At 40.6% G+C, this 16826-nt stretch overlaps 1 protein-coding gene across 1 annotated transcript in view; it reads left to right on the top strand.

Annotated features, from left to right (window-relative positions):
- Positions 1–2847: 2847 nt before the first annotated feature.
- The window catches only part of CACNG2 (calcium voltage-gated channel auxiliary subunit gamma 2), a 466563-nt gene continuing 452584 nt past the window's right edge, over positions 2848–16826 (top strand). The window contains exon 1 of the mRNA XM_033933937.1: positions 2848–3058. Coding sequence (XP_033789828.1) covers positions 2848–3058 — 211 coding nt within the window. The remainder of the gene's footprint in view (positions 3059–16826) is intronic.

Genomic DNA, 16826 nt, shown 5'->3' with positions numbered 1-16826 from the left:
GCCCACGCGAATATGGCAGGAGAGATGCCCGACCCGACCTGACCCAACAAATCCCCTGTATCTAATAGTTGGGAGCAGGAGGGATGCTCAGTCCATCATGTTCCTTTGGCCTCCAGTGACATCTTCCGGAGAAGGAGGAACCACAAAGTCCTCCTGCTCCTTCACCTCCTCCTGCTCCTGAATGCATGATGCACAGCGAATGTGGGCCTTAGGCCCCGCCACGGTGCATGGCGCAGTGGTTGAAGCTACAGCCTCAGCACACTGGAGATGTGGATTCAAACCCCGCGCTGCTCCTTGTGACTCTGGGCAAGTCACTCAGTCCTCCATAGCCCCAGGTACATTAGATAGATTGTGAGCCCACCGGGACAGATAAGGAAAAATGCTTGAGTGCCTGATTGTAAAACTGCTTAGATAATCTTCATAGGCAATATATAAAATCCTAATAAACTTGAAACTTGAATCATGTGATGCATGAGGAGGAGCCTAAGGCCCTGTTTGGCTCAGGCACCTCCCTTGGCGCCTGAGCCAATCAGGAACTTCCTCAATAAATCTATGTCTAAAAAGTGACACCAGCCATCTATGCCATTTTTGCTATATAGTTTGATAAGCTTGAGCTTGCAACACTGTGGGAAGGTGCCATGTGAGAAATTTTAAATAAGTAATCATTGGAGGCATTTAAGAATAAAACATCTATTTGTTGCTGCCTTGAAATTAGTCTTGTTGTAGGTGTAGATGAGATTGTCTCAGATGTTATTTAGAACTGTGTATAGTATACATCACCAGATCGTGTTTGAATTTTGTATGTGTGTATCTGGTGTGTGTGTGTGGGTGACAGACAGAGTTAAAGACAGAGGTTTATTATCTTTATAAATGATTAGATATGCCTGTGAATTTGTGAGTTTTACTTTTAAAAAAATATAATCTTCGGTATAATTATCCAATAGCTATCCAGCATCTAAATTTATTTCCGTTTTCTCTTTACGGCTGGCTTCTGAACATGTTGCTCTTCCAGCATAGGAGGAAAAAGGAGAGCTAGAGAGACTTGAGGGTGAAAAAAAACACAGAAAGAAGGGCAAAAGGGGAGGGGAGAGAGTGCATAATGAGATTGCAACTAATTCAACTTCTCTGCCTCCCCTTCTACAGTCAGCTTGACCCTCTTGCTTTTTGTTCTGTCAAGTATAAAGTTGATCCGTGATCTAAAATCACAGACATCAGATTTCCATTTTGTATCACAGAACAATTAGAAATATTCATTGCCAGATTAATATAATTAGATGCTATAATTAGAATGTCATGCAGAAGAAATAATTAGAACTCTTTAAACTCATGTATAATAAAAACACAACATGAATAGTGTTTTTAAAAATTGTATAGAAATGAAAGCTGAACGTAGATTTCATTATAGACATAGACACAAACTATCTGCAATACTTCGCTTTCAGTCACATCCAGTACAACATACTATTTCCATATTACATGCAATAAAAATACAAACTCCAAAGGAGTATTAATGGATATTTGTACATGAAAATCTTGATTTATTTTTCAACATATCTGTGTGGGAGCTAAACAAGTATTTTAAAGGAAACCTAGAAAAAAAGAGATAGGCATGTACTATATAACAAAGACAAGGAGGGAGCATTACCTAGATATGTGTCTAATTTGCAAAGAACAGAGAATATTAGGACTGTGTGATTAAAAGAGACCCTTCCACCTTATATTTCTTCGGTCTCTTGGGAAGAGAAACGCTGATTAAAGTTTTGTGCTGGACTAATTGCAATGTGAGGGTTGTATTTGGAGCTCTGGGCACGTATAGCTGGAATGAGAAGGAGGCTGGGCTGGAGGAGAAATACTGAGAGAGAAACCTATCTTCAGCTACGCCTTTTTCTAAGCTCCCTATGCATAGGGAGCAATCATTTTGGAGTGTTTGGAAGAAGAGGGAAACAAGGAAAGGAAGCATGGAAAAGCATCCCCAGCTTCCTTCCTGCTCCTAAGAGCAGAGAAAAATCTGTCAACTCCTCCAGAGAGAAAACAGAATCCTAGTGCATGTGCCCGCCTAATTCAACATCACCCGAAAAGGAAAGGAGCTGTCTACTTCAGCACCACGGACTCTAAGCTCAGAAGCGGGAGTAGCTAGAGGGGAGCTGTCCAATTTCTACTGCGGACAGAAAGCAGCAGTGGAACTCTCCGTTTCAGCACCACCTCCATGCGCCAGACTGGTACATCTCGGCAGCCCATCCTGAGCTGGGACCCTGCCTATTTCAGCAGTTGAAACAAGGAATACATCTCAGGTCTCTTTCTGGCAAGCCATGGGATGCAAAATTTCCAGATCTCTTCAGCCTTCCAGGATGCAGAAGGGTCGTTTTATGTGAATTCGGAAAGGAAAAAGAGGAATAAAACTGAGGGAATAGAATTTTTTTTCATGGCGCAGGCTGCAGAGCTAAGCAAGAAAAGTGAAGGTTGCGTTTATGCTCTTGCAGTCTCTAACTGTCTAGGTCCAGATGCTAAGGGATTGTGTTGAGGATGCTGCATCCCTGTTCACTGTGGAAGCCATCTCCAAATTAGCCATTACATATGGAAACTGGAGATCAGAATTTTAGGAAAAGGGATTAAGAGATATCTCATTTTGGGGGTTTCTTTCTTTCTTTTTTTTTATAGAGATAAATATATACATACATATACAATTGGAACTGTTCCTGTTCAAAGCACCCTCCCAGTGATCTTTAAATTTTCACCATTTTCGTGGGTTTTCATATAGTACCTTCTCTTCTTTTTATACCTATTACATTGTTCTTATTAACCTCCCCAGAATCAGAAGTCGGTTGGATATCTATAGAATGAAGAATTATGGGGCTGTTTGACAGAGGTGTTCAGATGCTTTTAACCACCGTTGGTGCTTTTGCTGCCTTCAGCTTGATGACCATTGCTGTGGGGACCGACTACTGGTTATACTCTAGAGGGGTGTGCAAGTCCAAATCTGTCAGTGAAAATGAAACCAGCAAAAAGAATGAAGAAGTCATGACCCATTCTGGACTATGGAGAACGTGCTGCCTAGAAGGTATTTGGTTCTGGATCCCTCCCTCCCTCACCATGAAACAAATCCCAATGCATTCCTCCATTTTCTCATTTCACGCTTTTCCACCACCGTGGAGCACGGATTAGTTATCTTAGTCACTGTGCAAAGAAATGAGAGAAATCTCTCTCTCCCTCTCTTTCTTTCCCATACATGCTCATTTGAATAATCTTTTTTTTTTTTTTTTTGGGATGTGTGTCTGGAAATGTAGGGCCATTTTACACCGCTGTCCTCTGGCTGTGTCGACCAAACCAGGGTATGATCTCTGTTTTTATGCTGTTGTACTGTCGATCGGTTAAAAAAAATAAAAAGCCCCCATCCTGGGCACGAATGTGCTTCTTATTAGCGAGTATTGTTGGAAGAGTCAACCCCCCCACCACAATCCCTCCATCCTACAAAACATTCCAGTGCCCCTCAAGAAAATCCTCTCGTTTCTACCGTGTCATATTTGGAAAATCCGTATTATCTCGGGCAGAGCTCGAGAGCATTTCATCATATCTGCTAAAGCTCTTCACACGTTGTCCTGAGGTTTCAGAACTAGGAAATGGTAATAACGCGGACCGTGGAGGGGGGTGGGGGATAAGGGGGGGTGCGGGTTAGAGAGAACAGCAGAGCCGTTCCAGTGATACACACATTGCTTCTTCCAACAGGAAGGAGGTTGGGGGTTTGGATGGGGGGGGGGGCGGGAGAGAGGAGGGGGGATGGGAAGAGATTTCCTCTGCAGCCTATTCCAGAAAGGAGAAAATTGGGCATGTTTATTATTCATCCCGTAATTGGCTTTTTAAATTACCGGCTTCCCCTCCCCCCCCCCCCCTTGCAAGTTGTCTGATGTTAAAGGCAATAAAGATTCTTTTAAACAAGCAACACACAGACTGCTAAACATGACATTAATAAGGATGAATGGGGAGACACAGTTCCAAAAATAAATACTTGTATCTCTCTCTTTTTTTTTTTTTTTTTTGGGGGGGGGATCAAAAAAAAATCAAGGGGTTGGCAGTATCCTTCACTAAGAACAATTCAGTCCAGCAAGGTGCACATGCAGTAGCAGACACACTCAGTCACACACACACACACGCCTATGAAAGCAGCACTACAAGTGCAAGAGACGCAGCACGTCCAGCTTTGCTCCAAACTGGCGTTAGATTACCAAATGTATCCTGATTAATGTTTCGCCAGTACCAACGGCGCCGGGGGAGAGGGGGGAGGGGGGGAGCACGATCTTACGATCTTGGAATGGCTGTGCCCGGGAAAAAAAAAAAATTGTGCTAAACCTCCCTTTCCTTGGTGCAAACGGTTGAGTGATGCCCGGACATGTTTTGAATAGCTAAGTGCCTTCATTGAACGATGGTCTCTTTGACGCATACTGCACGCATACTGCATTTGGTGCCCTTTCTCCATCCAAGCCTGCCTGTTAACATAATCTGCAGAGAGGCACTACGCTGAATACTATATGCTCTCCCTAAGCCAGAAAAATCAATATCGGAAAATTAATCGGCAATGTTTTAAATGCTCCCCCCCCTCCCTAAAAAAAAAAAAGAAGATCCCTTTTTAATGTAGCTATTCATTGCGTTTGTACAAAGAGGCGTCTGCCTAATTAAACATTTATAGGGTCTTTTAAAAGAGAAATTAAGTGGGTGGCTTTGGGAAGCAAAAAAGACGAGGATGGAGTTTCATATTCCATTTCCCCCCCCCCCCCACTAGAACTTGAATAAAATGTGTTAACTGTGCAATGTTTAACTATAGCTTCTTTCATTTTAAACAGACACTCTTTTTTGGGAGGGGGAAGGGGCTGGCTAGTAGACCATCAACCAAGCGTACGAGATGGAGGGGACAGACAAAGACAGACAGGCAGACAGAATGAAAACGACTTTCATCCCCTGGTCCCTCCCAGCTCTGGTGGATTCAGCACCTCCAGGAGGTCTAACGATTTCTTCCTAATTGTTAAATGAAAGAGGCTTAGTTCATATGCTGAGCCTGGACATTCCATTCCCATCTCATACGATTAAATGGAGGGAAACAGTTGGAAGGAGAGAAAGCTTTATATGACATATTCCGGTTGATACAATTATGCTTCTGATTACTGAAAGAACGTTTTTCATTCACAGGATGCCAACTTTCCATCCACTAGAATTACAAACAGTGTTAGAAATGGGATGGTGCTGAGGGTAGGGTGGGAACCTGACAACACCACAGAACTATAACATACAGGAAAAACAAACTTCTTCCAAAGTCAAACTGGCATTTTCTTTTACTATTCTGTTCCAGCAGAACAGGGTGAATGCAGGTCTTACACTGCATGATTGGCCTTGAGCTTATGCTAAAGACGGCAAGGGGGGGGGAGGGGGAGAGGGATTATTTGCCCAAAACAAATGCAATAGTCTTCCAGGAGAGAATCAGCAATTTATGTGCCCTTAAAAACAGAATGATAAGGCAAAAGAAAATAGCTATAGACATTCTTATGTCTGAATTGTGGCTCCGTTTGTACAGAGATGGAGTTCTGAGGCTAAGTTCAACATCCATTCTTCTTTCTATTCCCCCTTGTCTCATGTAACAAAAATATATATATATATTTGGCATGAAAGGGACTTGTTGGATGGAGGAATGACTTTGATATTATGCCAGTGAAGAAAAGAGTTCATGTTGTTCTTATGCTGTCAAATGCAGAAAGAACCTCAGTCAGTTCATTTGAGGATTCAGTGGTATTGACAAAAGACTGTAAATATTCTGTATGCTCAAGGGCACCAAGAAGAGATTGCATAACAGGAGAAAGTGGTAATAATTCGACAGGAAAATAAAGAATTGGTCCTAATATCTATTCTGCTAATGAAAGAACCTCTTTTCATCATGAGAGTTACTCATTCACCCAAGAGATTCACTCCTTTTGCTCCACTAGTGAATTTGAAGTCTGTCAATAGAGGTTTGCTTGACCAGTATTTCCTGTAAGGCAAGGATTCTCAACCCACTCCTTGGGACACATCAATCAGGGTTTCAGGATAGCCACAATGAGATACATTTGCAAATCAGGGAAGTATGGCTTTGCAAATTTATCACATGCGTATTTGTTGTGGCTATCCTGAATACCTGATAGGTTAGGTGGAGTCCAAGGACTAGGCTGAGAACCACTGTTCTAAGGTGTTCCGGAATCCTCCTTGGTACCATAATCTAGCAATTTCAATCACAAGGGGAGGTAAGATCTGTGGCCCGGATTCTGCTAACGGCGCCTAAATGGTCCTGCACTTTGAAAAACAGTACCAATCGTACTTAGGCCCCATTAACAGAATCGTGGCTAGCGGCGCCTAAGAAAAAAAAACTTAGGCGCTGGTAATGTAGGCCAGGGTTTTAAAGGCCTACATTTCCGGCACCTAAGATTTTTTGGCGAATCGGGCCTAGCAGCACCTAAGATCATCTCCACCCCCTAACCACGCCTACATTGACATTAGGCACCATTAGCTGTCGTGCCACAGGCGCAATTCTGGCGCCTACTTAAAAAAAAAAAGTTAATTGGTTTTAAATGATATGGTCAGTTACCACAGTGATTGAAGCCAATTAAAGCAATTACGTTAGGCACTAATAAGCACTATCAAGGCACCTGCCATTGCCTAATTTAGGGCACCATTTACAGAATATGGTCTTATGGGACTCCCATGGGATCTGCCTGTCCTCCATGACTGAAACTGTGATATTGCTGCTTCATCCTCAGTGGTAGAAATATGTGATCAGAAGCCCACATATCTTAGAGCAGTGGTCTCAAACTCACGGCCCGCCAGGTACTATTTTGTGGCCCACGGTCTGTACTAGTGCTGCCCGCTCTTTGCAGCGTCCTCCGGCTTCCCCCCTGGCCTCCCGCTCTTACCTTCAGATAATTACCGCAGCCTGCAGAGAGGATTGCCAGTGCTGTAGTGATCCTTGCAGACTGCCGTCGTCCTCAGCAGCACGTTCCCTTTGCCACAATCCTGCCCCTGATGTCAGAGGAGGGGGTGGGACCATGGCAGAAGGAATGTGCTGCGAAGACCAATGGCAGCCTGCAAGGAATGCTACAGCACCGACAATCCTCTCTGCAGGCTGCGGTAATTAGCTGAAACTAAGACTGGGAGGCCAGGGGGGAAGCTGGAGGACGCTGCAAAGAAGCGGGAACGTGCAGGCCTTTGGGGGGGGGGGGAAGATTTATAAACTATAAAGAGTTTTACCTTATGCAAAATTGTCATTTCTTTAATAAGACATTAGCTACTTTTTTCTGCAGCCCTCTAAGTACCTACAAATCCAAAATGTAGCCCTGCAAAGGGTTTGAGGTTGAGACCACTGTCTTAGAGGGAACATTATCTAAAAAAATTGAATCTATGTCTATTCAAAGGATATTTTACTGTCAAGACCAGAGGAATTTAATCCTATTGTTGTTCTAGAACAGTGATTCTTAAACCTCTCCTGGGACCCCCCCCCCCCCCAGCCACTAGTGCTTTTAGGATATCCACAATGAATAAGCTTGAGAACAATTTGAATGCAATGGAGGCAGTTCATGCAAATCTATCTGATCAATATTCATTGTGAATATCATGAAAACTGGTGGCCTGAGAATCCTCTAGGACTGGTTTGGGAACCAGTGGCCTAGAATAATCAATGTATGCCCTTGTAACCTGGAAATTAAGACCTTTTTTGCATTGCATCACACCTCATTCACTCTAGAGATACTTCTGATTGCTTATTTGAATCTCTTTACTGCTTTGATTTCTCATCTGTAAGTCTGCTTCCCTGCTTCAAAGCTGTGAGATATTTTTTGGGTTGTTTATAGGTTTTATATTTGGTACCTGTTCAAACAGGCAAGTTGTAGAAGCTGATTGAACTGTCTTTTTTTTTTTTTTTTTTAATTTTAGCCATAACTGCCACCATAACTTCCATAGGCCCTTTTAAGATAAAGTGGAAGACTTTCCTATTCCTAGACGCTTAAGATATATAACTGCCCTCGTAAGGGCAATAAACTCACTGTGGTTCTTCAGGTCAACCCTTTCCTTATTGTATATTTCCTTATTTGTTCTTTTCTTTACTTATTGTAGTTCCTCCCTTTTCCCTCTTTTTTTTACTTCTGTTTGTCTGGTGTGATATGATATGTTTCGTTTTTAATCTTCTGTTTTGTGCCATTGTATGCTGATAATGGATTTTATTGTACAGCACTTTGAATTTTGGATTAAGCGGTATAAGAAATTTTTAATAAACCTTGAAACCTTGAACTGTCCTAAAGCTTTTGGCCAAATTTGAAACAAAAGCCAAAACTCATCATCTGGTTTTGGCCAAAGCTAAATCCGGATCCATAAACTCAAGTTTGTTTGTATGAATGTGAACCAGTGAGGGCCACTGGGAATTGTCAGAGCTTGCAGTCTGTACCCCTTCTGCTTAAACCATGCCAGAATTTAATTTAAATAATGAAAGACTGTATTTTATCTCCAAGCAACATAGCTAATGAAAACTGAAACTACAAGCCAAGGTGTTTTTACAATGGCTGACTCTGTGCCGCACTCTGAATGACAGCTGATGTCATATTTCCACCGAGTGACTACCGTAATTCCTAAGGAGCTTATCATTCCAAATTTATAGACTTAAATTCCTGCTAAAAGTATGGACTCCTTTTACAAAGGTGCGTTAGGGCCTTAACGCACGGAATAGCGCGCGCTAGCCGCTACTGCCTCCTTTTAAGCAGGCGGTAATTTTTTGGCTAGCGCACGCTAATCCGGTGCATGCACTAAAAACGCTAGCGCACCTTTGTAAAAGGAGCTCTATGTGTCAAAAGCATTTACAGTAAAACCTTGGTTTGCGAGCATAATTCGTTCCAGAAGCATGCTTGTAATCGAAAGCACTCGTATATCAAAGCGAATTTCCCCGTAAGAAATAATGGAAACTCAGATGATTCGTTCCACAACCCAAAAATTTTAATACAAAATACTATGGGCTCCTTTTATAAAGGCGTGCTAAGGGGGTTAGCACATCGGACATTTCATCACGCGCTAACCCCCGCAGCAAGCCAAAAAACTAATGCCTCGTCAATGGAGGCATAAGCGACTAGCGCGGCAGGTGGTTTAGTGCGTAGTATTCCGCGCGTTAAACCCCTACTGCAGCTTGATAAAAGGAGCCCTATATGTACTTGTATTGCAAGACCTTGCTCATGTAGAACAGTCACTACACTCCTGCAGCATCAGAGAGAGAAAAACCATCGGCTCATTTGTGACGTGTGTATACTGTATGTACTTGTATTGCAAGACATTGCTTGTATATCAAGTTAAAAATGTTTTGCTTCTCTTGCAAAACGCTTGCAAACCAAATTACTTGCAATCCAAGGTTTTACTGTATTTGGAACACTCTGTTTACCATATAACCTATTCTGCAAAATTATAACTTGGTGATTCCCAAATCTGGTGCTGGAGGCATCCCAGCCAGTCAGGTTTTCAGAATTTCCACAATGAATAATACTCATGAGAGAAATTGCATGTACTGCCACCGCCGCGTCCACTTCTACACATCAACACAGCTGCAAACGTATGTCACGCTTGTAAATGATTAGAATACTAGCATATTAGCATGTATTGTTTATTATTTATTTGGAGCATGATATAGCACTAAATATGGCAAATAGGTCAGGGCGATTTACAAAAATACACTTTGTTGGAGTAGAAAAGAATGGCAAAATTTGAATAGGAAAGATTTAAAAAAACCACACATTCAGAAACAGAGCAACAAATGAATGTGAGGCGTTCAATGTACGTATGTCCAGGTATCAAACCCTGCCCCCTCGTTGCATCGCCACAGCACCAACAGCCATACTAAAAAAAAAAAATACATTTGTAGGTCAATTTTGAATTTTGCATAAGAAGGTGGTAAAAGGGTAAAAGGCACAGGGTCATGGATTTGATATACTGCCTTGCTGTGATATAATCAGGTTTACATATATTATACTTGTGTTTGCATTGATTCATTAGTGACTGTCTGAAAGGAAACCTACCCCCTGTTCTACGAAACCGCGCTAGCGGTTTCTAGCGCATAGAGCCGTGCTGAATGGCCCACGCTGCTCCCGACGCTTATAGAAACTCAATGAGCGTCGGGAACAGTCCCAGCCATTCAGTGCGGCTCTCTGCGCTAAAAAACGCTAGCGCAGTTTCGTAGAAGAGAGGGTAAGAGGTGAGTCACTAAATAGCAGGCTATGAAATTTTAGCGTGACCACTAAACTATCTTAAGCATGAACTCTACAAATTGGTATTAATACACATATTAAGAGACCCAAGCTAAAACCAGAAGTCTTTTCTTTCCATCGCTAAATCCTCCACACTATGGCAGCAATTATGGTTTTCCTTGTGTAAAGCATATTTGACACGTGGAAATGGGGTATTATGAAACTGCAGTGGATATGCATGCAGAAAATGTAGGCATGCCACAAGATTGTGTCTACTTATTTGCGATCTTTGAAGAAGCGTTCTCAGGCAAGGCCATAGTCTGGGCTGAGGCAGAGTTGCGATGGCTACATGTATAGACATATGTAGAGTGATTTTATCAAAGAAACAACAAAAGAAGGGTCTCTGCAAAACGCACCAACTGCAGGAGGACAATGGCAACAATTAAATGAAGTCAAAATTGACCATAAAGTGACCGTTCAATATCATTATCATTCCTTACAATCGTATTGACCTGGCATGGCCAAGTTTCAATATATGTTGCCTGCGTCAGGGGGCTGTGATTTTAAATCCATGTGTTCATATGTCAACGCAAGGTCACTGTCAGTATGAGGCTTTTTGGCATCTAAACAAAATGTAATACTATCGCTACCATGAACAACAGCTGGTGTAAATGTGGATGCCAATAATTACAACAATCCTTCCGTAAAGACAGTGCAGGTATCAACAAATCCACACACCCAAGTGTCAAAGTGGGGAGGATAAAGCCATCTCCCAGTTAGATTGAATAGGTGGCTCCTGGAGGTGCTCACTGGCATTTAAAAAATGCCTCTTTCACTAAAATCACAACTTGTGGCTTCATGCAATGTAAACAGTTTAAACAAACTCAAAACTCTTCAGTGCTTATTTGTTTTAGGGAGTTCAATCACACCAATGTGATTGAACTCCCTACAACAAATAAGAGTGGCCAGAATTTCACATTTTCAGCTACATCAGGGTGTGAAGACAAAATTCCAAATTAACAATGAGTTTGAAACCTTCACTGAAGCCAAAGTGAAAACTTGGAATAAACCTGCCTTTCCATGCATCAAGAGCGATGTCTGCTCCCTTCTCAAAGATGAGTGACACGCACTGACCTTTGAAGATGTGTTCAGCGATGCTATTTTGAGGGGGACGGAGCCAATGCATGCAAATTTCATGTTAGACCTGCCAACTTCAGGCTATGCTTGTGTTAGATAGTGTTATAGACTAGGCTGCTATTGCCCAGCCTCAGGCCACCTAAATGGAGATGCCCAGTTATAGTCTTAAGAAATGCAAACAATAAATACATTTTGTCTTTTGGGTCACAATTGGCTATTGGTAAAATGTTAACTCTCTACTAGTTATTCACATGTACAGTAGCAGCATTTTTTTCATTTATGTGCGAAATACCATAGGGTTTGCTTATGGGCTAAATTCTATATATAGTGCCCAAAAATTCAGCATTGTAAAAAGCACTATTCTATAAACTGCACTTACCCCTCACCCGTTTACAAAATCACACAAGAGGTTTTTAGCACCAGCCAGCACACTGAATGCTCTGCGCTGCTCTGTTGCTCATAGGAAGTCTATGACCATAAGAGCAGTGCAGAGCATTCAGCAAACCAGCCAGCGCTAAAAACCTCTTGTGGCAGTTTTGTAAAAGAGGGTGTTCTACTTTTCTATATTGATTTGTATTTCACATCCCCTCTTTCCTTGTGTTATGAGTGTGTTAAGTTAAATTTTAATCCCTAATGTTATTATATATAGTTTTATATTGTATTGTTTCCCATAAAATGTAATTTTAAACTGTTTAAAATTACATTTTATTGGAAACAATACAATACATCGCTTAGAAATATGATTAAGCGATTAATCAAAAAAACCATTAAACTTGAAACTTGAAAACTTGTTAAAGTTAGGCACAGTTTATAGAATAGCACTTACATTTGAGAACTGCGTCTAAATTTAGGTGCAGCTAAGGTTACTAGACATCCGGATTTACCCGGACATGTCCTCTTTTTAGAGGGCATATCCGGGCGTCCGGATGGCTTTGCCAAAACCTGGCACTTTGTCTGGGTTTTGAAAAAGCAAATTGTGTCGGGAGGGGCATCCGCGCCACTCCTTCTGTATACTCTTCTAATTTTTAGGCAGTTAACAATGAACAAAGACATTAAGGGGAGGAGGAGTTATCAACATAGGCTACTTTTAAGGATTATTTTACCACAAGTCAGGTTATTTTAGCTCAGGATCTCATTGCATAAAAAGGGACGCTGTTCCAAATAATCTGACTTAACAGTCGCTTACATTAATAGCGTACCCCCTAAATCACAATAAAAACATTGAAATCACTTGTGCAAACAGAAATAACTTTTTGCCAACAAGAAGAAAATTGGGGCAATCACCCTAATACAAAATCACATCTTATGAATGGCTTTAACACTAGTCATATCTAATGTCATCGATATCAAAATCTCAAAGAAGCCTTGGATAGGTACTTGGAGGACAAAGGGATAGAGGGGACAGATAAGAGTAGAGGTAGATTATAGGGATGGGATTAGAAGTAAATTATAAAATTAATCAGGGACCACTGTTCAGGCCTGATGGGCCGCCGCGGGAGCGGACCGCTGAGCAAGATGGACCTCTGGTCTGACTCAGCGGGGGCAACTTCTTATGTTCTTATGTTCAAAGTCAAGATGAGAACATCAAAATGTCAATAATGTTTCAATATCTGTCCAACTGTTAACATGAACATGTGGAATTCTCAACACCTTCAATAACTCCTCACTTCAGAGAATGTACATTTGCAGACCCTCAGAAGTACCATCTAATACTCAAGAAGTTTCATTGTATTAGGCTTTATGTACTACTTCCGCACTGGGTCTTCCAACTTCTAACTATTTTTAACCACCTTAATGTGTATATAGATATTTAGAGTACTTAGCTTATATTTGTGGTCCTATTTTCAGGGATTGTACCGTCAACATGTTTCACCCAAAGGGGTTTTCTCAAGGCTCATATACCTTCATTTAAGTTTAACGCCGCTACAACTGACCACTGTATACACATAAGGTGGTTAAATAAATTCACTAAAATAGATAGCAGTTGGAAGACCCAGTGAGGAAGTAGTACATAAAGCCTAATACAATGAAACTTCTTGAGTATTAGGTGGAACTTCTGAGGGTCTGCAAATGTACATTCTCTGAAGTGAGGGGTTATTGAAGGTGTTGAGAATTCCACACGTTCATGTTAACAGTTGAATGAATTGTATACTCTCACAAAAGATTTTCTACATAATAGAGTGCTGTTTTGAAATTCAATAATATCTGTATCATAAATGCATTGATTTTCCCCACTTTCATTATTCGTTTTCAACAAGTGTGTGTGGTGGCATTTTTGTCTTTTTTAACACTAGTTACAACATGTGTGCCACAAATGTTCTTGCTACGGTCTGTTAGAAACATAAGTTACTAACAGAGAGGAGATACTGGGAGAAAGAATTCCATGAATAGATTTGATACACAACTGGAAGCCAATAGTGTTCTAAAAGATCAGATAAAATATGAGCAAAATGAGGCAAAGTCAATAACACCTACACAGCAGAACTCTGTCTGCACAATCTGAAGTGCCTTAAGAATGGCATTTAGAAGACTAGAATAAATAGTGTTAACATAATCAAAACATGGATAAATAAAAGCTGGAAAAATAATGTAAAAATCAATAAGCAATAGGTAAGACCAAAGTAGCCTATGAAACATTTGCATTGTACAAAACGAAGTTTGGACAACTTTGTTTACAAAATGTTTTAGGCCCCCCTTTAGGAATTATATGAGTGACAGAGCTTTTACTGCTGCGGCCAGCGATAATAAACATGGCTTCATTAAAGTGTGTGTGTGTGTGTGGTGGGGGTGGTGTCAATGAATTATATTCATTTAGTATAATTCCAAGCAACTCAACTTTTGATTTGATTGGAACAGAAATACCATTCAACCTAATGGATGATCGTGTAATTGACAATTTTAGTGATAATACATGCCAAGCTTCAGACTTATTAAAGTTTATAACCAAACCATGTTACATTAACCAATTGACCATTGCTTGAAAACACACAGTAGAGGAGGTCCTTTCAAATCCTTCAGTAACGGGGAAAGAAACATAAATCATAATGTCATCCACAAAGAAGTGATTGTTTATTCCATATCTTTTTGTAATACTGTATAAAGGCTGCAAGTAAATGTTAAATAATAATACAGATAAATAGGAGCCCTGGGGAACCCTTTACCTATTTTCCTTCCATTCTGAAAACTGGCCTTCCACAGAGGCCTGTTTCAATCTGCCTGTTAAATATTATTGAAACCAGTTTAAAACTGTTTCCCTTATATCCCTACACAATAAAGTTGTAACAACAGTGAAGATCAAGATGTCCAAAAAATATCAACAAGAATGCTGTATCTGCATTATACTATCTTTTCCATAGCGTATCGGACAATGGAAGAAACCAAATGTTAGTTCCACATCTTTCTCTAAATTCATGTTGTAGAGCAAATGAGCTCATGCATATGCATTGAGGTAATCTTGAAAACCTTACCGAGTTATGGCCCTTGAGGACCCTGTTGCCCACCCCTGTTGTAAAGAGTCAATAAAAGATTGTAGCTGCAGAAAAATGACCCTTTCTATTACTTTTGCAAGGAAGAGAAAACTTGAAATGGGGCAATAAGAATTAAGGTTGAGGACCCTGATTCTTCTTCAAAATAGAATGAAGAGAAGCCCTTTTTTAATAACAGAGGAATCTCACCCTTGTTTAAAGATAAGACAATAATGTCTACACAATCAGGTATTAAGTCACTCACGCTTTGGTCCCATCCAGTGGGACCTGGATCAGGAACTGAGGTAGTTGTTCTCACAGCCTGCAGACATTTATCAATATCCTCAAATAATACTGGGAAAAACTTAGACCCTGATATAGGAAAATCCAAAACATGTCCAATCAGAGCACAGTGTAGCAAAATTACTTAAGGAGGTCCAAAGCAAATTTGCTTTATTCGGAAAATGAGTAGCTAAGCCATCCAGAGAGGATGGATAAGAGACAGACTGGTGGGGTGTTGTTAAATCCTGGACAAGCAATTGCATAAAATATTGCTTTCTTTTGTTTTGTTTTTTCTTTTCCTCGATCAACACATGTACTCTTGTAATCTATCCTGATAGATCTCTCAATCATCAGGACTCTGTATTTTCACTATTTTCTGTCATCACATTGTAACTTCCAATACATATCACATAAATCTTCTGAATACCACCGAGTATAATGAGTGCAAATGGAAGACTTATTGCTAGTCTCTATACTGTACATTTTATTCTAAATGAGGTCTCAACAAAGTCTTATACAGAGGCATCAATATCTCCTTTTTTCTACTGGCCATTCCTCTCCCTATGCACCCAAGCATCCTTCTAGCTTTTTGCCATCACCTTTTCCACCAGTTTGGCCACCTTAAGATCATTACATACTATCACACCCAGGTCCTGCTCCTATTTCATGCACAAAGGTTCTTCATCCTCTACACTGATACTATCATATTAGGGAAAATATATAGAGACCAGCAATAGGTTTTCCATTTGCACTCATTAAACTCTGGTTTTTGGAAGATTTATGTGATATGTAATGGAAGTTACAGTGTGATGACAGAAAATAGTGAAAATACAGTCCTGAGGACTGACATATGATAGTATCAGTTTATAGGGCAAAGAACTTTTGAGCATGAAATAGATGCAGGACTTGGATCTGATAGCTGGAACTAATAGACCTTACCCTCTAGACCTTCTGTATTATCTTTCCCCTTTGCTTTCCTATCATAAATTGTAATTCCTTCCCTCTACCCATTTGTGTTTTGTGAAGATTTATTAATTTTTATTTCTCATTTTATACAACATATATTGTAAGCCACTTAGACATGTTTGTGATTTGTGGGGTATCAAAAATATAATAAACTTGAAACGTGATAGTATGTGATGATCTTAAGGTGGCCAAACAGGTTGAAAAGGCGATGGCAAAATCTAGGAGGATGCTTGGGTGCATAGGGAGAGGACTGGCTAGTAGGAAAAAGGATGCATTGATAACCCTTATGTAAGAATCTGGTGAGACCTCATTTAGAACATTGTGTAGAAGACTGCACCTTCAAATCGATATAAATAGGATGAGGTCGGTCCAAAGGAAGGCTTCAAAAATGGTTGATGGTCTTTGTCATAAGGTGAATGGGGACAGACTTAAAGATCTCAATACTTTGTATACTTTGGAGGAAAGGCAGGAGAGGGGAGATATGATAAAGATGTTTAAATACTTACTTGGCTTAAATGCTCATGAGGCAAGTCTCGATTGAAAAGAAACTCTGGGATGAGGAGGCATAGGATGAAGGTCAAAGGGAATAAACTCAGAAGTAACCTCAGAAAATACTTTTTCATGAAAAGGGTGATGAATGTATGGAAAACCTCCTGGTGGAGATAAGAACATAAGAACATTAGAATTGCCGCTGCTTGCCCAGTAGTCCGCTCACGCGGCGGCCCTCTGGTCAAAGACCAGCGCCCTAACT

The sequence above is a fragment of the Geotrypetes seraphini genome, chromosome 2 (assembly GCF_902459505.1).
Source record: "Geotrypetes seraphini chromosome 2, aGeoSer1.1, whole genome shotgun sequence".
NCBI lineage: Eukaryota > Metazoa > Chordata > Amphibia > Gymnophiona > Dermophiidae > Geotrypetes > Geotrypetes seraphini.
Note: the sequence above shows the minus strand (reverse complement) of the source record. Positions and strands in the feature narration are given on the sequence as shown.